This window comes from Trichinella spiralis (assembly GCF_000181795.1).
Source record: "Trichinella spiralis strain ISS 195 chromosome Unknown Scfld2, whole genome shotgun sequence".
Classification (NCBI taxonomy): Eukaryota; Metazoa; Nematoda; class Enoplea; order Trichinellida; family Trichinellidae; genus Trichinella; species Trichinella spiralis.
Genome location: NW_003526941.1, coordinates 10,497,293 through 10,518,899, shown reverse-complemented (window position 1 = coordinate 10,518,899; position 21,607 = coordinate 10,497,293). Strand labels below are relative to the sequence as shown.

Sequence of the window (21,607 nt, the reverse complement as noted above, 5' to 3'; positions counted from 1 at the left end):
TTTTCAATTTCCAATCATGCCTTTCCATCATCTCTTTTCGTCAGCTTTATCCCTCCTCATACTGTGCAACATTGGCTTACATCTACAAGCCGTTCGAAACGATCCCGAACTGTGGTCCTATCACAAACCACAACTCAACAAAGTTGAACCCACTTTCGACTCTCAGCATGAAAACAGTATTTCCAAGAAAATCGAATCAAATTTCTTCATATTACTTTACAAACTGTCACATTTCTTCTCTATTTTTTTCAGATACATCTACCACCAATTTACAAAGTTCGCCTGATCGACTACATCCCAGAGCAGTGGAAGATGAAATTTCAGCTGAAAATCAACCAGAAGATATTACAACGACAACAACAACGATAATATCCGGTGAACAAGCGACGATGAACGTGCTACCAGCTGATGTTGAAACGTCAGAAAATGAAACCAATTCAAATGAATCCAACCAACAGCAGCCAATTCCTCCTGAACATTTCCAAGATGAAAACAACAGCTCTCCTACAGAATTATCCCAATCTGAAGACTTCGAAGAGGAGAACAATGAAGAAGAATTGAACGGTTTTCATCCTGTGTTGACAGTCGGCTCTGGAATATCCGACTCGTTTTCATCGCAAGGTGGTAAGCAAGATGAGTTTCTGAGAATCGATTCCAGCGCTCCTTCACTGGAGTCGGAAGCAGCATCGTTGGACGATGATTCGCAGTTGGAAAGCAGTACACCGACTGATAATGAAGAACAGTCGACAGATGAAACTTTCGTCGTTGTCGAAGGCTCCACATCATCAACGTTCGATAACGTTGAACCGTACGCATCGGAAGGTTCCACCAGCTTGGAACCGCTGACAGATGGTTCTGGGAATTTTGAAACTGAACCCTACGTAGAAAGTTCCGGTAACGTGGAACTATTAACAGACGACGGTTCTGGCAGTTATACGATTATCGATGGCAGTGGAGACAGTTCACAAATATTAGAAGGATCCGCAGACGAATCTGCTGATTTTGAATTTATAGACAGTGATACGAACGTTTCAGCGTCCGCTGAAATGGAAAATAATTCTTCAGAAGAGAACCACAACTCTGCCGAATCAAACGTCGATGATTACGACTATGAGAACGGACAAACAACTCAAAGTGAAAACTTAGGAGAAACTGAAGTGGAAACTGATGAAGATGAAGAAAATTTACATTCTACTAGTGAAGAGCGTTTCGAACAACCCGAACAATCGACAGATTTGCGACAAGAATCTGAAGAAATTTACACAACAACGGATGAAGCAGAAGAAATGACCGAAACGATGGACGACGATAAAACCGAAAACCCGACCAAATCTAGTGTTACTTTGAACCGTCAACCGGAACCAAATACAACCGAAGAATCTGAAGCATCATCAAGCGAAGAACCTGAAGAAAATGATGAAGCACTTGCAAAAAACAAACAACAAACAGAATCACAAGCCAAATTCACCAAACCACCACCAACCAATCGAATTATTACATCAAATGAGAAAATAAATTTCCCTCCATCCATTGAACAAGCTGCAGAAAATAACAACGACTCTTCAATTTTAAAGCAACCTTCACAAAGAGGAATGATGTCGTTCGCGTCCATTTTCAGACCGACGGCATTTTTGCACAGTTCATCAAAAAAATCACGCAGAAAAATGAACTGGCCCGAGATTTTACAACAACTGGGCTTTTTCAACGGATTTTATCGAAAACAGCCAAAGAAAGAAAGCAGAGTCAAGATCAACATCAATTCAAGAGGTAAGAATCAATTTCACACACGAAAGTTTTCTTCAATTAAAAAAAAACAAAACTAACCACATACATAAAATCAATCATACCGCGAAATCATTGATAAAATGAATAATCCAAACAGACTTACCTGAATAAGTAGACAAAATTATCCCTTGAAGTCTGCTGACATGTTGCCATGTTGAATTGAATCTTCTTGAAATTGACGAGAAAATCCATCACAGCACTGGAATACATTTTTGAGGAAGACAACATCTTTCTTAGATTAAAAGTTTTTTTCAATAAATAAACAGAAGACCAATGACGTTTCAGCATTCAAAAACTACAGTCGCAGGTGACAATTAACTGTAATAAGGTAAATCTCTGTACTGACCGTAATGTTGTGCGGTATAGCACCGAAGTTAACGTTTCATTTTCTTTATTTAAATTCTGATTTTTTTATAAAAAATTAAATTTAATCTTAAATTTGTTTTTTTTAATTTATACATGAATATTAATCACGCATTTAGCAAAATATTTCTTGTACGCACAATTACAGTAGGCAAAAATTTCGCGCCAATTTTTTTCTTAGAAAATTATTCTTATTTTTTATTTATTAAGTGATAAATGAAAATAATTTAATTATAAAATATAAAAAACGCTTTTATTTTATTCTACAACTTTCACATATTAATGTTTAAGAGAGAGGAATTTCATCCGAAAAATTGAAAACTGTGCACAGCAATTTGGAAAAACAAGAAAAAATTGAAGAATTTCAATCGACACACTCATTTTTAACAACTGAATCGACAACTCCAATAGAATCAATTTCACCAGAAGCTCTGGAAATGCAGAGAATTACCATGCAAGAAGTTATGGATGACTTTTTTCAATCCGGTCAGAACTATTACATTCAACTGTTAAATTTAATTTTGATAATTTCGATTTAATTAGGTATGCTGGAATGGCATAACCAAACAAAAGGAATCTTCAATGGAAAAATGTACACTCATTGTGGCGAAGAATTACACCCGATCAACATTGTTTACCGTATGCTGAAAAGGAAAGGTAAAAATCAATTGCAAAAAACTGTATAATTTGGAATAATTATAAATTACAGGAATTTTCGATGAATATCAACAAAGTAAATGCCAAGTCGATTATCATATTCACTGCAAGTATAGTTGGAAATACTGTGACAGCATGGAAGCACTGACGTTTTGTCCGAAAACATGTAAACAACACATCTGTGACAAACGTAAATAATTACATTTTTAGCGTCGGATAATGAATTTCAACGTTATCAAATAATTCTTTCAGTAAAACTTTATGGCTACGATGGGTCAGAAACTCCAACCTACAGAAGCAGTTGCCAAGATACAAAACAACATGACTGCAAAGAATTGAGTGAACGAGGTGACTGTTTCACCAATCCAGGAAGCATGGCATTACTTTGTCCGGAGTCTTGTCAATTTTGCTCTTTCGGTAAGTCAGCTATTTTTGAATAATTTAAAGACTAGCTCTGTTTTTTTTTCTTTCTTATACCAGATGAAATGTATTTGCCGTTCATGCCTGAGGCAGAAAAATTAGCCATCTGGTTAAAAATGTACAAAAATGGAACATACAATGCATATTCTGAATACATGACGTCCCGTATAAAAGCAATACACAACAAAGCTAAACAAGGTCTTTGCTGATTCCATCACTACCATTTCCTCATCTTGCATGTAAATTCTTGTACATTTATATAATAAAACCATTACAATCAATAAAACTATCATTTCATTCATTCATCCCTTATCATAAACAAAATTATTATAAAAGTTTAATTTTAAAAAACTTTCTAAATATGTAAGGCATATTTTTAAACATAACAACTTCAATTCTGATAATTCGAAATAGCATACTGTAAAAACTGCTAAACTTGAAACATTCTTTAACGTTAACCAATAATAGAAAAACCGGATTAAATGCTGCAATGATGTAAGAAATGCAAAAATGACTTCGCTCTTTTCTTTACATCACCTTCTCCGTCTTTTTCTTTTAGAATTACTGACGTCTCTTCCATTTAAAACTGCCTGATATTTATCCCTACAAAAACAGATATAAATAATAAAATATGAAATATTCTAATTACCATAAAATTTTCGGAATTTCAGTTTCCTTAATAACCGTTTTACGATTTAACAGTGATGTCATACATAAGGTTTCCAATGTTGGATCTAAACAAAAAATTCCACTTTTTATTTATAAAATCATAATAATTTCTGAAAAAGCATACTCATATCCAAAATGTACAAATCTGAAAGATCATACAAATCGTTAGGCGCATTTGCTGATCCGACTATTCTATAGTACTGTGAGGCTGGCAAATGTGGGCTATAAATAAAAACAGCATTGAGAAAAATAGCAATGCCCAATTATAAACAGCTAAATAATCATTTTAAATCAAACCTTGTCCCGCCGAAGATGTAAACTTTGCTGCCAATTTTTACACAACACTGACGACGTCTAGGAGTTGGAGGACAGCCGCCGGGCTTCATTTTTTCCCATTTCAATGAATCTGACAAAATAAACATATCAAAATTAAATGAATAATATAAATATACATATATATTTGTATGAAATACTTGGATTAAATCTGTATACTGAATTGGAATGATGATTAGTAAGTCCATTGTAGCCACCGAATATGTACAAACAGCCAGAATATTCCCACGCAGAATGACTTCGTCTGCCAGTAGGTCGTTCGCCAGTAGTTTGTACCTCGTGCCACTCAAACGTACTCAAATCCAAGTAAAACAAATCTGTAGGATAGCGTTCAACATTTGAATGGTGCGGACCCGCTTCATCTGAACGCCCACCAAAAACATACATGCGATCACCAATAACAGTAGCCGTATGAAAATCGCGCCAACTTGGTTTTACACCCTGCAAAACAAACAAAAATAATAAAAACCAGTCAAACATGCAGACTTAATTGTTTAATACAGTAACATTCGGTCTTCGCCATATAAACGTGTCCAAATCCAAGATGAAGACATCATTTGAAAACTGTTGCGTGTATTCGACGAATCCACCAAAAATAATCATCATATTTCCATATACACAGCAAGTATGAGCATCGCGTGGATAAACTTTGTAGCCCATGGTAGCTTTTTTATGCCATACTCTTGTTTGGAAATTATACTGAAAAACACCAAGACAAGCGCCAATTTTAATGTTACGCCCACCAAAGACGTAACATTTATCTTTATAAGTAACTGCAGTATGACCATAGCGATGGCAAGGAGTACAATGAAAATAAGCACCAGAATATTCTGGCATTGGCAAATGCATCCATTTAAATGTTGCTAAAATACAAAATCTTAAAATAAATGGATGTCCTTCTTATTAAACATAATATCATAAGTGTTTCTTCTTATAAAAATATGCTAAATAAGCATACATGTAAAACTAAATAAGCATAAGTGTACATTTTACACAAATTTTAAATAAGAATTAAACTTGTCATTTGTAAATAACAATAATTAATTACTTGGACCGAAAACGTGAATGTCAATTTTCTCAAACACTACTTGGACCTCCTCAGCAGAATGACCGCCGAAGCTGAAAATGCAATTGTTATAAGCAACAGCGGCATGATTTACTCGACGAGGCCCGTTTTCTATTGACAACGTCCAATGCATGACAGAAGTTACCAGTATCAATGTGCAGCTAACAATTCTGAAATTTAAAACATCAAATGTAAAATACAACAGACACGAACAACAAAATGACAAAGAAAAGAAAAAGAACAGGACCAACGGTGCTTTGCAAACGATCCCTTTAAAAACAAAATTATTACTAATATCAGTTCTCATCATCACCGCGCACAAATGATTTGCTCAAATCATTACAATTAACCAGCAAAAAGAAATAAAAAAAATGCACGCCGATGATTGATTAATTCATCAATTCATTTTAGCTGCTTCTTACTTTTATTGCTTTCAGCTATAAAATTGAAATAAAAAATTCAGTTTCTTTGCATATGATTATCATTGTATTTAAAATAAACAAATTTCATTAATTAAATAAAAAATATTATTACAAAGCTTACACCTGAAGGTAAAAAGGGGGCACATTAAAATTGTGAAAAACAAAGTACAGTAAGCTATACTTGATTTCCAGGTTTTAACACAACTTTATATAGTTTTTCATTTATATTTTTATTTTAAGCATATTATTAAATTTTATTAATTGTTCATTTATCATTTGTTCACTACTGTGATTTAACCGCTAATAAAAAAGATATTTAACTCAATTGTTGTTCTTAAATGAAGCAACATACTGTAATATGATTTTTCATTAGTACTTCCATTGTTTGTCAATATTTATATTGAAATTCATATATTTTAAACGAAAATAATTTTAAATTGTTAAATATTATTTAAAATTTGCATGCGCTTCATTTAAAGTGATTTTAATATTATTTTAAAAGTCGGTCTCTGTACTAAATTTATTTAATTAATGATAGAATTAAAACATCACTGAATAATTATTTTAATTCGAATGATTTATTTTTCATTCTAAGAAATGTATTTGATAACTTTTATTTAAAAAATAATGGTAAAGGAGATGCGAGATGCATATCTTAATGAAATCTTGGACATGTAAGATTGTAAAAAAAATGTCGTATTTAAGGAAGATTACAGTTAATACACTGTCTGTGCATATGTGAAAATAGATTGTATGATATTTCAAAACATTACTATTCGTCGTTCAGTGCAGCTAGAGTACATTTCAATCGGCAAGACTGTAAGTGATAATGTATGTTTTCTTTTGTTTACATATGTAAACATGAAACACAACAAAATATGTGGAAATTGAAATTGTATTTACATTTACGTTAAGGTAATTACGACTGTTTTAATGTAATGGCATGTGATATTTACGAATTTGAGAAACAAATGTGTTGATTTGAAGAAAATGTACGATTTGAAGATTTGATTTCAATTATTGCTTCGAATTTAAAAACTGCATGTTTTGGATATTCACGTAAAAGTTAAATGACAAAAAAAATTATCTTCTTTCGTAACTTTTGTATTAAAATTCTTGTTCCTTCGGAAATGATTCCCCGAGAAAAAGTTCATTTAATCGGTAAATGGATAATTTTTAAAATTCGGCTTCAGTAGTAATCAAGTTAGTTTTAATCGAGGTATTTTGAAATTTGTCACTTCTGCATTGGATCGAATTATTGTAAAAACACAATTTTTAAATTCTATTTTCGTAGAATCAGAGCACGTGTTTTTGAACATATTTTTTTCTGACTTATTTTATTTTCTTATTTCTTCAGTTTTAAATGTAAAATGTTTACAATAAACAACACGTGATCGTTTCAAATGTTTCGACAAAGTGATGATTCTGCCTTATGTGAGACTTCCATATTATGTAGATTGAGTTTAATATTTATTAGTTATTTATGTTTTATTATTTATTATTATTATTTATTAGGTATTTATTATTTATTTATTATTATTTATTAGGTTTTGACAAAAAAAACAGTTTTTCAATGAAATAATGATAGTTTTATGGATGATTGGCTTGAAGTGCTGAAAATTTTCATTAGCAACGTTGTAGAATCGTCGTTTCTCAACGGAAGACTTCCAAATTATGACCAAGCAATCCTTATGACAAGATTCAAATACGTTGAAAAACTTTCCATTACCATATGATATTCTGTATTTTACAGTAATTTGAAGTTTTAAGCGCAATGCATTTATATTTGTATTCTTCTGATTTTAATATTTTAAAAAGTTCTTTAAAACTTATATTTCAACGAAGGTAGAATCAGTTTTAAGTTATTTATGAAATTGATTTTTTATTTGTTCGGGAGTTGTTTTGCGTATATTTTTGAGCTGGTTTAAGAATTTAAATTCTGATATTAGCTATTTTTGTTACTTAATAATAAAAACACTATTAATAATAAGTTTATTAAAATGTTTAATTCGAGAAACGGTTGATTTCATTTTAATATTTTCTGTTGCATCAGGTAATGTTTTGTTTTATTCTTGCTTGTCAAATTGTTTATTTACGTAATTTTTACTGTCATTTTCGTACTTTAAATGTATATTTTTTAAAGAATTGATTGGACTGTAGGTGTGATACTTCGGGCAGTTGGGTTTGATTGAGATTGGTTTCAGTTGGCTTATTGTTTTATAATTTATTTTTTACTTTAATTTATTTATTCCTTTTGAGGAAACATTTTCAAATTGCGCTGAAGTATTGCTCTGATCAAAAGTAATTGTTTCTCGTATGTTGTTATGAATTGTATATTTTTGAATTGATATCGCATTTTTTAATCATTTTTGATTTATTTATTTTCGCGTAAACTATGCGCATTTTTTACTACAATTCACCTGTTGTATTAGATTGGTTCGTGACATTAATTGTTGTAGTGCTTCTTAGAAATCTTCGATTTTCGGTGGGAAACATGAATCCCGAACGACAGTTCAATCCAAACTACATACAAGGATATGGATATGATGGGAACGTTTATCCTCCGATAAATATCGGAGTGCAAAGAATTCTGATTAATCCATATCAGCCGGTACAGCTGTCTGAAGACGGTAGACAAGAACCTTATTATTGTTTTGTGAAAAAATGTGAAGATTCACAGATGAGAGCAGAAACATCGAATTCCTACGTTCAGCCAATTTCTTTTGCCAAGGTCAGCGTTGGTGATGAAATACGACAGTTTTATTTAAATAACATACAGACAGACGCCATGTTTTCGGAAAAGATGAAGATGGTAAAGGATCTTAGCGAATATCTGAAAAGTTTCTGTGCTCTAAGAGCCATTCTTTTGACTGGTAGTTCGGTAACTGGTTTGGGTTTGAACGATTGTGATATGGATCTTTGCTTAATCACCCCGACTCCGAGACGTGAATATTACATTGAGAGACATCTGGCATTACAGACATTGCAAGCTTGTTACAATGCGTTTTGTAATCCCAACTCGCCAATTTGTCAGCATCAAATAATTACTGCGAAAGTGCCCATACTTCGTGGCAAATTTGTTAATCCATGGGGATATTCTGTGGATATAAACTGCAACCACGTTTTAGGAATTTACAATTCTTATTTGCTTCGTTCTTACGTTAAGGTAAGTTTTCTAATATTTTATTCACTTCATGAAAAACATGCTAATTTATTTAAAAAATCTCACAAATGATAATTTTATATTTAAAATTTTTAAGCATGCCACTTTTCGGCATCTTTGTTCGAATTTGTTTAAATCTAAAAGTTGCGTAAAGTGCATTAGGTAAATTTGATTTCTACAGTATACAGATGTACAAGTTTACATTTTTTTAAAGAATTTCTATTAATATTTGTAATATTGTCGAATGTATTTGAATTTTATTAAATTGGAGGGTAACATTTTTATTATTTTTATTTTTAAATGAGCTTTCTTTCTTTTTTTATAATTTCGTGTGTAATTTTGTCTTTACACTTTTGAAATGGCAGTGTTGGTTTGAATTTGTACGGCATATATTTCTTTTGGGGTAAGAGATAAATTTATTTTCAATTATACTGATTTCACGATTTAGATTTTAGTGTGAGGCTTGTATTGGAAGAAAACTGTTTTTTTGTATTGAATTAATTTTTGAAAATATTCTTCATCAATAAAATGAATCAATTTTATTTCCTTTTTTCATCTAAGTTTAAAAAATTGTTTCCATATTTGTAAGCTCCTCGGTTTAAGTTTTGTTTGCTTCAGTTTGTTTGAAAATGAGTTTTACAAAGTGATTTGTTTTAATTGCTTGGGGATGCTTTTAAGGCAAAAAATTTTTTTAACAGTTTTCACATGCCTATATAATTTTGTTCATACGCATGAATAGGATGAGAAGAATGGAGTTGATGGAAAATGAATATCAAAGATGTTGCTGTTATTGGAAGATAGTTGTTGTTGTTGTTGAATTTCAATAATATAATTTTTGTAAAAAATTATCACATTATGCACACGCTCGATCATTGGTAATAATGCAGAAAAAGGAAATTATTTATCAGCAGGGTCAGATGGATGGTATTCTTTTGCATGAAAAGCAAGCAAGAAGCAAAGTTGACCTTTAAGTGATTATTACATGCTTCGCAACAATACTGCTTGCGGCTATGACATCTGCTCTTAATTATTCAGCAGAAAAAATTACAGCTACTTTTAATACAAAAAATAATTGTTTCACTTATTTTTGTCTTCTGTTTTTTCTCATAAATTAGTTTTGTGAAACATCTGAGATTCAGATTATAAGATAATTAGCCTAAATTCTTCCACTGCATTTTTTTGAAATGATTTCAGATTTATTTTTAAATGTTGCTAAATGATGTTACTTTTGTGGAATAGAAATTCCCTTAAAATATTAAAAGCAGTTTGCTTTTGAGTCGACTTAACATGGAGATTGATTAAAAATTTATAATACTGCATGTGTTTGCTGAATTTTCAGTGGATTAACATTAACAAAAGTATTTCATAAATAGCAATCAACACAAGGCATCATTACTTCTTCATCAATTTTCCAATAGCTTTTAACACAGCACTTTAATTTATTGTTGAAATTAATTGCTATCTAATGATGATGATGATGATAATAATAATAATAACAGTAATTGGTGACAATTATGAATTGTTCAAATGTGTATTTATTTTTCTTTTTTTTCAATTATTATTAATAAAGTTTCAATAATAAGTTGGAAGTGTTTTTGAAGAATAGAAAAAGAAATTCAATTTGATTTTTAGATTGATGATCGATTTGCTCCTCTGGTGATTTGCATAAAGCACTGGGCAAAGTTGAAAGGGTTGTGCGACGCGCAGAATGGTTATCTGAACAGTTATTCCTGGACGTTGTTGGTTCTCAATTATTTGCAATGCGGTGTTCGACCTCCGGTATTACCAAGCTTGCAAAGCTTGTATCCGAATCACTTCAACGCGAACATTGATGTGCTTGATATTAATTTCAACACACCGTTTCCTTTTGAATTTCGCAGCGAAAATGTGCAACCAATTGAACAACTGTTTGCAGGATTTTTTCGACACTACGGTTGCCGGGTGAATTATGAAATGGAGATGATCTCGGTTCGTCTCGGCTGCCGGGTACCTCGCGAGAATCAGATATCTCCAATTTGGATCGAGGAGCCGTTCAATTTTCAAAACACAGCTCAGAGTTTGTTTCTGCGGACCCGCTTTGTCCGTCTGCTCCGCGAAGTGCAACTAGCCGACTGGCAGCTGCATCACGGAGCTTCGTTTGCAAATTTGTGTGGTATTCACAGCAAAACTGCATCTATTCCTCAAATGCACAGTTGAAATATTGTCGTGATGAATTTTAATTTTAACAATTTCATCTGACTCTGTCTAGGAAAAAATAATCGATGATTATTTTTAGAGTTTTCTCTATTTTCTCTCATCTATCACTTGATATCAGCAACTACTGTAATGAAGAAGCATTTTTGCTTCCAATGGTTTCACAAATGCATATTTGCATGCATTTTGCACTTTCTTATTTTGTGAAATTGCCATTTACTTCAAGGCACTTTTATGCTGTTTTATGATACTCCATGTGTTGTGTCTTGTTGTGTGTGATATGACGACAAAATAAACTACCTGGCTTTTTGTGATATTGGATGATGATGATGATGATGTTAATTTCTGGCCAGAGAATATACATATCAACAAAAAGCTTTTACTATTCAACTTGCTTGTGTTTGTCCGCAGCTATGGAAGTGGGGGCGGATGGTCAGTGGAAATCATCATTTGCACCACTTCGAAACTTGATTTCAGTCACCAGTGGCCATTTGTGCTTGCAATTAGGCGTTCATTGAACGAAGTTGATTTGTCAAACGTGACGCCAGATCGACTTGACCAAATTTTCTCAATTTTACCGAGGGGATGTGCTTTTCATAATAATAATCTAGTCAATAAATAAATTAGAGGGTGAAATTTCAAAAATATTAATTTTGCCTCTCTGTTCGGTTCGTTTTGAGCAAGTTTGCAAAATGCAAATTTAAACGTAAAGAGAAGAAATGGGAAATATAGTTTTTTCTTTAAAAAAATTTTTCCAATTTATAAAAAGAGAGTTTGGAGTGTAAAAATTTGTGCATTCATTTCACTCGCTCAATTTGTCATTTATTTCAACGTTTCACGGTGATTATTCAAATTTTTGTCCCTTGCACCATTTAGAATAATTTTTGCATTTTTATCAGTTCTGAGGAACGTTGTGATTCAATTAATGGTCATAAAATCAAATGACTTTACACGAAAGCGGGTGTGCCAAGCTGAATTGATCCTTTTAGTTGAAAAGGTAATTGATTTTCATTTATTATTTTACGAATTTATATATTTATTTAAATTTACAAACAAACAATTTTATTTTTCAAATTGCATTTATCCGGGATATTATTGGAATGTTGAATGAATAAATTTTATTCAACAAACAAGCATTTCAATTGTCAAGCGACATCGGCGGGATATTATTATTGTTTTTCCATTCAAATTGTTCTCACAAGTCTCCTCTACCGGATGAGCTATCTAAAGAGATGTTGAACGAGCATTTGTTGCTTGCCAAAGCATAGAATTAGCAGTAATAGTAGTAGTAGTAGTAGTAGTGGAAGAAGTTTTCAATTTTTATCGACCAGACCGTAAAGCAGCTTCAAGTAGAGGATGGTGACATCGCTTTTCCACAACACACGTGTCTGCGTGTAGAGAGAAGCAGAAAACAATAGATAACAGGCGCTTGTTATCGCGGTCGCTTAATTTGCCCCCAGTTATGTATTATTATTTCTGCCTCATCAAGTCGGTCGTCATTCAATATACAGCACAAACTACTTTTCCATTTGCTTCTTTAATCACAAAATGAAAAAAATTCTCTTTTTTCATCATTGCAACAACTTTATGCATAAAATTTACAATTTTTAACAAACAAACAAAATTTGAATATTAAAAAATTCATAGAAATAAATAAATTTGATTGAACAGTAATTTTATTAACATCTGCAGTTTAATTTATTCATTTGGACAGGTATATTGTTGTGATTAAATATTCAACAGTGAGTGATTTTCTTTATTGTCATTTTCCGTTGTGAAACAGCGCCAAGTGAATGATTGGACAAAAGACCATTTGTAACAATAAATTATAATAATAAAATATGCGCGCTGGTCACTTCCGGACCGGTGAAAATGTTTTCTTCTCCAATATCATAGAAAGCTACCGCAATGCAGATGTTGATCGATCGGATGATTGATGATTATTCACTGATTCGGCAGTTTCACGAGTGTTGTTTTATGCAAAAATTGTTCATCTACCAATCCCTCAGGACTTGTCAGCTTTTTCTTCTTCTGTTCTAACAATTTTTGCATAATTTTCACCACATCAACAACACACCTTTTATTCGCTTTGTTCCACAAATCGTCTCTCAATTTAGCCTATCAACAAAAAGCGTCATCAGAATCATTGATCAATTATTGTTATTATTATTGTGACGATTAATTCTTTTTGATGAAGTGGTGCGAAACGGTGAAAGGCGTTTAATCTCTGTATCGAGGCTGCTTTCAATTTGCCGACCGATCCGTTGTTGGTCATTATGATAATTGGCGCGCCTGTTCGACTTTAAATATGGTCGAATTAAGTGACAGAGTTGTCGCCTTTCAATTCATCTCAGCTTCAGCTAACCATCTTAGACGAAGCTTTCAAGCTATACAAATTAACTCGTATGTCCATTTGAAGATGATTTTCCGTTTGTGCAATGATTCTACCAGAACCAACCTAAGTGAAGAAAGTGAAAAAGATGTCCATCGAATTTTCCAAGTTCCAACTGATTTTGGAACCAACGGTCGTTAATGAATAATTTCATGCCGGCGACCGTATTGTTGTGCCAACCAACAGCTTTAATTGGATGAATGGAAAGCGTGATTGCGGTTCGTTTCCGATTGGCCTGAACCCGACACGCTTTAACAAACCAACTGACCATTGTCCGAGTGATTGCAATTAAGCACAACCCGTTGACCGATTATCGTTTCCGTTTTGCACTCAAGTTCCCATGGTGGTCTGTTCCAGGAAATTGGTCAGTTTGCACCAATACTTTTGGACAAAAGTCATTTTCACATTTCACCTCCCATTGCATTGCAAATTGGATAACTACTAGATGCAATATTTTTTGCTTTTCTTTTTTTACAATCTCTTTTATGAAGTACAAGGCCAATTTACGGCATGATGAACAACAATGGCAAATTTTTCCTTCCCTGTTTCGAGAAAAAGTTCACCCGCCCATGTGTAGTGGTGATTGATGCAAGTTATTCAAAAAAAAGAACAGAAAAAATCACTAGATTTATTAATATGATTAATTTCATTTAATCCAATACCAAGTACAAAACAATATGATGCAGCTTAGTTATTCAATTTTCATATTTTTGACAACGGCATCAACAACAATAACAACAACAGCGTTTAGTGTTGAACAATTTGTCAAAACTGGATAGAACACTTGTGACTTGTTTGATAGCATGTCGGGAAACAACCAAGCTGTGATTGCATTTCAAAGCAGCCTCTGTTAATGCTTAATGACCAATTCACTTTGCCAAACAGATTTTGACCGCATCACATTTTCACTCATTTCAATCCGTGATGCAGTCAAAAACAACAACAACAACAACAACAACAATTTATTTACTATGCTTATTCATATGAAAAATACGCTGCTTTCTTATCTTCCATTTGTTTCAATTAAATTTCAATTTTATGATACATATAGTCAAAAAAAGCAAATTACATTTATCATACTGATTTGAGAATGAATTATATAAAACTATTTTTAATAAATCATGATTGATACTTGACATTTATTCATTTAAAATTTACTTATCTATATATATATATATATATATATATATATGATTGTTGTAGTGTGCAAAGTTGTCAAAATGTCAACTAGTTTCATACAATGATGCTAGCCGGAAGGAAGCTTTTGCTCAACTTTCTACAATTTCTGTATTTTAGTGCATTATCTTTTCTTCTGTTTATTTATTTATTTATTTATTTGCTTGTTTATTTTTTTTCTGTCATTGCTTTTCTTTATGAACAACATGGATGACACCGCGCCCACTTGACTCGCTTGTCTGACCTGATGTGGGAGGGTGCAGAGACTGGTTCTTCAGTTTACCAGGTCGGCTTTTCGTTGTCTAGTGAAGAAAACGAAGAAGCAAGCAAGCAAGCAAGCAGCTTCTTAGCTTGTCTGTGTGTGAAAAGTTGTCATCAAGTAAAAGAAGAAGCTGCAGGTGAACACAAAAAGGAGGAGAACAGTTGCTTGCAAAGTAAATGAATATGAAAAGCAATGATCATGCAAACAGTGGAACTCAGAGATCAGTGTCTGTTTCCATTTTCTCCACAGCCTGTGTGTTTGCTTAATGGCAACTAGCATCGAACTAGCACGGAAGCTGAGTGGCTCTTCGAGGCGTCGGATTATCCTCGGCCTAGTAGAAATTCCTACGCCGTCAGCTTGTCTTTCGGCGTGACGTGCAAACAGCTCACGACCGGCTTTTCCGTCACAATGAGCAAAATGACAGGCGAATGTTGAAGCAAAATGATCAGAACTTAAAGCGAGCAAAGAAGCATAAGAATGAAGTGAAATAAATAGCGAAAATGAGCACAAACTTTTAGAAAGAGAGAAGAGAGAAATGACCAGAAAATTGCTTAACACACTCAAGTGGCATTTGGAGTGCGTGATCACAATGCGGCTTGATCAACGACAGATTGTCGACATTGATCGTTTTATGGTTGCAATAAGAAAAAATAATAATAATTAGCAAAGAACAAGAAAAAAAAGAACAATCGAAGATTGAAAATTTAGATAAATCCAGGAAAGAAAGTAGTATCCCAGATGGGATGCTCGATGAGGTAAGTGTATAATTTGACCACGCGTCGCCTGCGCGTGGTAGACGGACGCCAGGCGTTGTGGTATGTATGTCAAGCGATCCATTGTAGCGGAGGTGAACGGCAGGCGGACTGAATTGACTGTATTTGAATGGACACTAGCCGTGAGGAACAATCGCCAGACGAACGACCCGTTCACGAGCCCCTCCCAGCTAATTACTGTACAAATTATCCGGCACCTCCTCTTGTCACCAGCGGACAGTGTTTGTGAACACGGTCGGGTCGAGCGATTGGATTTCGGCTATTGTTTTCGAGTGAATGATCGCGGTCAATGCGGCCAGACGGTTGCTGTCCTATCAGCTAACAGCAGCACGGATTAGCGCCGCTTAATGGCCCACGTTCGGTAACGCGTGGGCGTCTAGAGGGGGTGATCGCTGGGTATTCTTTTATTTTCAGTCTTTTTTCATTTCTTATTTGCAAAAGATCCTCTCAGCTGGATTTCTTTTTCTTTTCTCTTTTTTCTTGTTCATTTTCTTCTATTGGCCTCAGTTCAACTTCATTATTTATTGCACTATTCAAAAAAAATTGGATAGTTAACACTGGATACTTTTCTTATTTTTCATTCAATAGATGTCAACTTGTCGTCATTTATTTCCATTTCAATTCACCGCATATATTGAAATAAACTGAAATGATCATCAACAACAACAACAACAACAATTTGCTAATAGGATGTGTTTTCCAATAGAGTGGAAAGAAGATGCTTAAAAAAAGCGCATTCGTGAGTAAAAACAAGTAACATATCCAACAAACGCATAATACCTACCTGAACAATGTGGTGGTAAGCGCATGACATTTCTATTTCATCTTTAAACTTGGCTGTTGTTCATTTCAACGTTTTGAAAGCAAAAGTTCATCACTTATTATTTGCTTTTTGTATTTCTTTAGAAAAAATTCTTTTAAAGATATAATGTGTTTTAAATTTGTGAAACCTCAATAAACTGTGCATGTGAATTTATTTTCAGTTCACACCAATCGCTAATGTGGTGTAATTTTTCAATTAATTTTACTAGTTTGTTTAATGGTTGTCAACTTTTACAGTAAGTAATCAATTTTATTGGTTGAATAATTTTAATGCGATTTACTTATGTATATTTATTTGTATTTGTGCGGTATTTATATCTCTAAAATTACTTTGTGATTCCAGTTATTACACTGAAGAAGATGTTCCAATATTAATTTTTTGATGTTTAATCAAGAAAAAATAAGTTATTTTAAATGTATATTGAATAGTGATGTGATTCGTTCATACAACTGTGGAAACGATCTGCCATGTATCACCAGTAAGCGATCATGGCGACACTTTATACTTAAAAGAGGCTTGATGTCATTGGCTAACCGAACCCCATTAACTTATTAGTGCAAGCTAGCAGTTGAGTCAATTTATCCCGTTCGCGTTGCATAATAGCCTGAAGATGCGACCTAATCTATTGGACAGTGGATTAGATTTAGTTAGTCGTCATCAGCCAACCAGATCGCCGTCAATTTTATATAGCTTTCATCACGTTGCATCACAGCAACTTTAAACTTCATTTACCATTAGCTAGCTGACCGTTTGTCAAATCCCCAAATCAGTGGTTAGTCTATTTTAAAAGTTTGATCCGTCATCAATCATCAATACAATGGTTTGTGAAATTTATAAATTTGAGAAAAAAAATTTTTCCATTTCTGAAATTATTCACACTTTAAATGTATTGTAGAATAAATAAATAAATAAATATTGTTGTTCTCTTTCAAAATATGATTTATTATTTGTATATGTAATATAATATAATATAAATGTGAAATGTGTCGATATTATTTGTACTTGTTGACCTTGGTCACTAATTGAGAGCCTAATTTTTTAAAAGCCATATTCAGAAACCTGTCTGCGGATTGGAAAATAGCTTTTTGATTTCGCACAATGATTATTAAAAGCAACGATGGCATCAGTCGGCCGCCGGGAGCGCAGGCTTAATCCGTACGTTGCTGGGCGGTCAGATCGTGAGCAATAAGCAAACATTCAATTGACCAATCAAATTCAACTCGCGAACGCGAAACCGACCAGTGAACGCACTCGATTTATTGACCTCTTGTCGTACCACTAACATATTTTGACACTTAGACGCCATCGAGCTCCTCCCCTAGTTTCTGCTACTGGCACTATATTGACTTGGACCGGCCAGGCCGGCTGATATTTTCTGATGGTGAATATTTTCCCGACTACTACTACTTTACTATTGCTGCTGCTACTGCCGCCGCCGCCTCTGATACGATTACTATTAGTTGAAAATTTTTCATCATTATCAACAACAACAACAACAACTTTGTCACAAAAGAAGAATATCAACAAATAAAGTATGAATGCTTATTAATTTATTAATTATGTGTGTTAATTTGTGAACTTCAGTCTGGACGGTTTATTTGGACAAAGGCCACTGGCACCGGCCATGTGGGTGCCGTTGAGAACAGCGTCGGGTGCGTTCGCCGCTTTTCCAGCACCGGCGGCTGCTTTCTTCCCTCCGGTTCCGCCAGTACCGATGCTCAGCTTCAGCAGCGAACAAGTGGCCAGCGTTTGTGAAACTTTGGAAGAAAGTGGTGACGTGGAACGCCTCGCTCGTTTTCTGTGGTCGTTGCCAGTGGCGCACCCGAATTTTTTGGAACTGAACAAAAACGAAGCCGTACTACGCGCCCGCGCTTTGGTCGCTTTTCACATGAGCAACTTTCGCGAACTGTATCACATTTTGGAAAGCAACCGATTTGCCAAAGGTTCGCACGCGAAATTGCAAGCAATGTGGCTGGAAGCTCATTACCAAGAAGCGGCGAAACTTCGCGGACGGCCGTTGGGTCCGGTAGACAAGTACCGCGTGCGCAAGAAGTTCCCGATGCCGAGAACGATTTGGGATGGTGAACAGAAAACCCATTGTTTCAAAGAGCGCACCCGGAGCTTGTTGCGAGAATGGTACTTACAAGATCCATATCCCAATCCGACCAAGAAACGTGAATTAGCACAAGCCACTGGTTTGACTCCTACACAAGTTGGTAATTGGTTCAAAAATCGTCGACAACGGGATCGAGCAGCTGCTGTGAAAAACAGGTATTCTTTTCATATGTGAAAAAATCCAATCATTATTGATTGAATTCCACGTATCTATTTAAAGAATGCAACTAATACAACAACAATCAGATGGAAAACGTCTCGACGCTCACAAAGTTGGAACGCCTTCAGATGAAGAAGACGATTTCGATGATGACGATGACGAAGCAATGTTCGAATCGACTGGTGCTGATGATGACGGTTCAGATAGTGATGAAGCAAGGCCAATTTCTGACGATGAGACTGAAACCCCAGCAAAAAAGCCCAACAAATCTGAACAAGCACCAGCAATGGAGTCGAAAAGGCGGTCAAAAGCCAGTCCAAACACCGCCAATGTCCGACTGTAGGAATGTGATTTATGCTTCAGGCACACCGCTGAAGTTCCGGTGGGTGCTTTTCATAAGTAAGCTACTAAGCTAAACTTTAGACGCGGTTCAAAAGCTTTTTCACCACTGCAAACTGCATGCGATTATTTACAATTTAACTCAATCACGTTATTTCAACAGCAACCGTTTATCCTTTTCATGATACTAAGATTCAATTTTAAAAAGTACAAAAAAAAGTATTCTCTTCTTTTCTGCTTATTTCATCAAGCGTTTGTTTATTTCTTAATTAATGACGATCCATCATCATTAATTAATTGCTATTACTCTTATCATTATCATTATTATTATTATTATTATTATTTGTAAAAAAAGTGAGTGCTATGATCTATTATAGCATATTCTTATTATTATTATTATTAAGTAAACTTTTTCTTACCTTGAATATTTATTTGATTTGGATGCTGTTCATTTGCTAATTGTTTTTTGTTCATTTTCAACAGTCATTTTATACATTCAGCTGTACTTGACGCTCATCCATTGCATAAAACAATGGAAATTTATTTTAATATTTTATAATTTCACGTTTTCTTTTTCTTTTTTTCGACAATAAATGTTCTTTTTTTCAATTTGATCATTCCGCTTTGATCAGTGAAACTTATTTTTCCATCGACGTTTGTTGTTGATTCGATGACGGTGGCTCTTTTTCATCGACAAGATCAGAATAGAGAGGTTGATTTCGATCGAAGCAGGGTCCTTTTGTTGGCTTCGAGCAGAACCCCCGGGGCGAAAATGCAAGCCGAATCAGCGCCCCACCGGTGCAGAACTGTTGAAGCCAGCACAACACAATCGACACGTGATCACCCAGTGATACATCGTCGATCAGGTTGCCAATGCCAATGCTGAAGCCGATCTGATATTGACTCCATTTTGAAAATGGAATAAAATTTCTCTACTGGAAAGAAATTTTTACGCAGAAATTTTGTGCGTCCTATTTCAATTAGCTGCATCACTGCATCCATTGCTACTTTGTTGCTTTGTTTACAATTCCACTTTCAACTACTCGAGCTCAGCTTGCAGATAGCTTGTGTTGATTAGTCTCGTTTTCCGAGATGGAAGTTTTAAGTTTTCCTTAACGGATGAATTTTATAACAACACAAATTTTCAAAATTCAATTCGACTTTTTGGTCGAAAACTGTCGAAATAAAACTGCTCTTCACAGTTGAACAGAACAAATGAATCAACGTTTTCTTCCATTCTTTCTCCATTGTTGTTCGTCTTTCTTTTGATGTAGTGCAGTTGCGCTTGTATTATTTATTGCATAACTTTCGCAGAATCACTTTGGCATGAAAACCTCATGATTGCAAGCAAACCACGGGAAATGACAATTTGCATGATGGCTCTAAACGTTGTTCGAATCGAACACCCTAAGAAAATGGTATGTCAAAACGGAGACGATTTATCTGAGAAAAAAATACTGAACTGTTTCTTTTTTGTTTTAATTATTTTTAATTTTTTTTCATTTTCCTCCTTTCTCTCTATGAAAATCGTTCGTTAACCTTCCGTTGTGACATGTAGCACTGAAGACTACGTGTCACGACATGTTACCCTCCCGGTATTGGATTTTGTGCAAAATAGTTTTGCCAATGATTTTTTCTATCATGTCCATAATTGAAGCTTTCAATTTTGCTGAACAAACATCTTATAAAATGAATTAAACAACTGCACTACTCAATTAAATTTTATTCTGATAATACATTTTTTGCCTTCAATTCGAATAAAATCAACTAACAAATCTGATGAATTATTGCATTTTTTCCGTTTCCCTTTTCAACATTCGTTGTATTGTAGTTGCACGGAGTGCTGTATTTCTTTACCGTGTCGTCGCAGCCAGTATCGGAAGCACGATGACAACAACTACAGTAAGGCTGTTGCAGAGGTGTGTCATGTCAATGACTAGCTGAAGTTCAGGAAATCAGCGTGATGACCAAGTCGCACCAGCATAATTCTAATAACAATAATAATAATAATAACAAAATGGATTATTTCCACAGTGGGCAGTGCAAATTTGGCAATTGATTCAAGCTAGTCGTGCATGAGCTAGCTTCGATTCGGATGCGGTGAGCTGAAGTTGCTTCCTGCCCGCTAATACGAGACTTGGTGAAGCGCACGCAAGTATATACCTGGTCAACTATCATGGCTAAGTAGCGCTTTGTGAAAATTCACTGAACCAACATCTAACTACAGAAAAACAGATGATCAAAAACTCATTCATTTTATTAAAAAAAATAACTTCACATATCAATTATTTCTAATGACAACTATCGCGTGTGACAACAACCAAATGTCTTTTTTAAATAAAAACTTTAAAATAGACACTTTGAAAATATTTGCACTTTAATGTTCTCTGCAAAAATGCACTGTTTTTCTGCTTTCTAGCATCAGAAGTATCTGCATTTGTTTGCACTTGTCGTATCGTTATTTTTTCATTTCGTTTCACTGAACAACCAACCAGT

The 21,607-nt window shown here is 34.2% G+C and overlaps 8 protein-coding genes across 8 annotated transcripts; 4 read left to right on the top strand and 4 right to left on the bottom strand.

Moving 5' to 3' along the window:
- The first annotated feature begins 16 nt into the window (after positions 1 to 16).
- Tsp_07733 (putative ShTK domain protein) lies at positions 17 to 3,434 on the top strand. The gene is made up of 7 exons (XM_003381173.1): positions 17 to 176; positions 253 to 1,767; positions 2,440 to 2,634; positions 2,692 to 2,805; positions 2,858 to 2,995; positions 3,058 to 3,222; positions 3,286 to 3,434. Exons 1-7 carry the CDS (start codon positions 17 to 19, stop codon positions 3,432 to 3,434), a joined length of 2,436 nt encoding a protein of 811 aa, XP_003381221.1.
- Positions 3,435 to 3,822: 388 nt separating this feature from the next.
- Positions 3,823 to 5,600, bottom strand: Tsp_07734 (kelch domain-containing protein 3). The gene is made up of 9 exons (XM_003381172.1): positions 5,585 to 5,600; positions 5,536 to 5,563; positions 5,276 to 5,463; positions 4,735 to 5,090; positions 4,368 to 4,668; positions 4,192 to 4,300; positions 4,019 to 4,116; positions 3,910 to 3,959; positions 3,823 to 3,828 (listed from the first exon to the last, which is right to left on the bottom strand). The coding sequence occupies exons 1-9, from the start codon at positions 5,598 to 5,600 to the stop codon at positions 3,823 to 3,825; spliced, it is 1,152 nt and encodes a 383-aa protein (XP_003381220.1).
- A 2,609-nt stretch (positions 5,601 to 8,209) lies between these two features.
- Tsp_07735 (putative poly(A) RNA polymerase Cid13) lies at positions 8,210 to 11,074 on the top strand. Its single transcript, XM_003381171.1, has 3 exons — positions 8,210 to 8,452; positions 8,495 to 8,881; positions 10,511 to 11,074. Exons 1-3 carry the CDS (start codon positions 8,210 to 8,212, stop codon positions 11,072 to 11,074), a joined length of 1,194 nt encoding a protein of 397 aa, XP_003381219.1.
- Positions 11,075 to 13,659: 2,585 nt separating this feature from the next.
- Tsp_07736 (hypothetical protein) lies at positions 13,660 to 14,242 on the top strand. Its single transcript, XM_003381170.1, is given in 4 exon segments — positions 13,660 to 13,741; positions 13,757 to 13,809; positions 13,955 to 14,042; positions 14,130 to 14,242. 4 exon segments carry the CDS (start codon positions 13,660 to 13,662, stop codon positions 14,240 to 14,242), a joined length of 336 nt encoding a protein of 111 aa, XP_003381218.1.
- A 1,194-nt stretch (positions 14,243 to 15,436) lies between these two features.
- Positions 15,437 to 16,012, top strand: Tsp_07737 (hypothetical protein). Its single transcript, XM_003381169.1, has 3 exons — positions 15,437 to 15,527; positions 15,610 to 15,656; positions 15,731 to 16,012. Exons 1-3 carry the CDS (start codon positions 15,437 to 15,439, stop codon positions 16,010 to 16,012), a joined length of 420 nt encoding a protein of 139 aa, XP_003381217.1.
- Positions 16,013 to 17,775: 1,763 nt separating this feature from the next.
- On the bottom strand, positions 17,776 to 18,595 carry Tsp_07738 (conserved hypothetical protein). The gene is made up of 3 exons (XM_003381168.1): positions 18,360 to 18,595; positions 18,077 to 18,334; positions 17,776 to 17,938 (listed from the first exon to the last, which is right to left on the bottom strand). Exons 1-3 carry the CDS (start codon positions 18,593 to 18,595, stop codon positions 17,776 to 17,778), a joined length of 657 nt encoding a protein of 218 aa, XP_003381216.1.
- Positions 18,596 to 18,877: 282 nt separating this feature from the next.
- On the bottom strand, positions 18,878 to 19,585 carry Tsp_07739 (putative spore coat protein sp96). Its single transcript, XM_003381167.1, has 2 exons — positions 19,531 to 19,585; positions 18,878 to 19,161 (listed from the first exon to the last, which is right to left on the bottom strand). The coding sequence occupies exons 1-2, from the start codon at positions 19,583 to 19,585 to the stop codon at positions 18,878 to 18,880; spliced, it is 339 nt and encodes a 112-aa protein (XP_003381215.1).
- A 164-nt stretch (positions 19,586 to 19,749) lies between these two features.
- On the bottom strand, positions 19,750 to 20,359 carry Tsp_07740 (conserved hypothetical protein). The gene is made up of 2 exons (XM_003381166.1): positions 20,288 to 20,359; positions 19,750 to 20,004 (listed from the first exon to the last, which is right to left on the bottom strand). The coding sequence occupies exons 1-2, from the start codon at positions 20,357 to 20,359 to the stop codon at positions 19,750 to 19,752; spliced, it is 327 nt and encodes a 108-aa protein (XP_003381214.1).
- Positions 20,360 to 21,607: the final 1,248 nt, after the last annotated feature.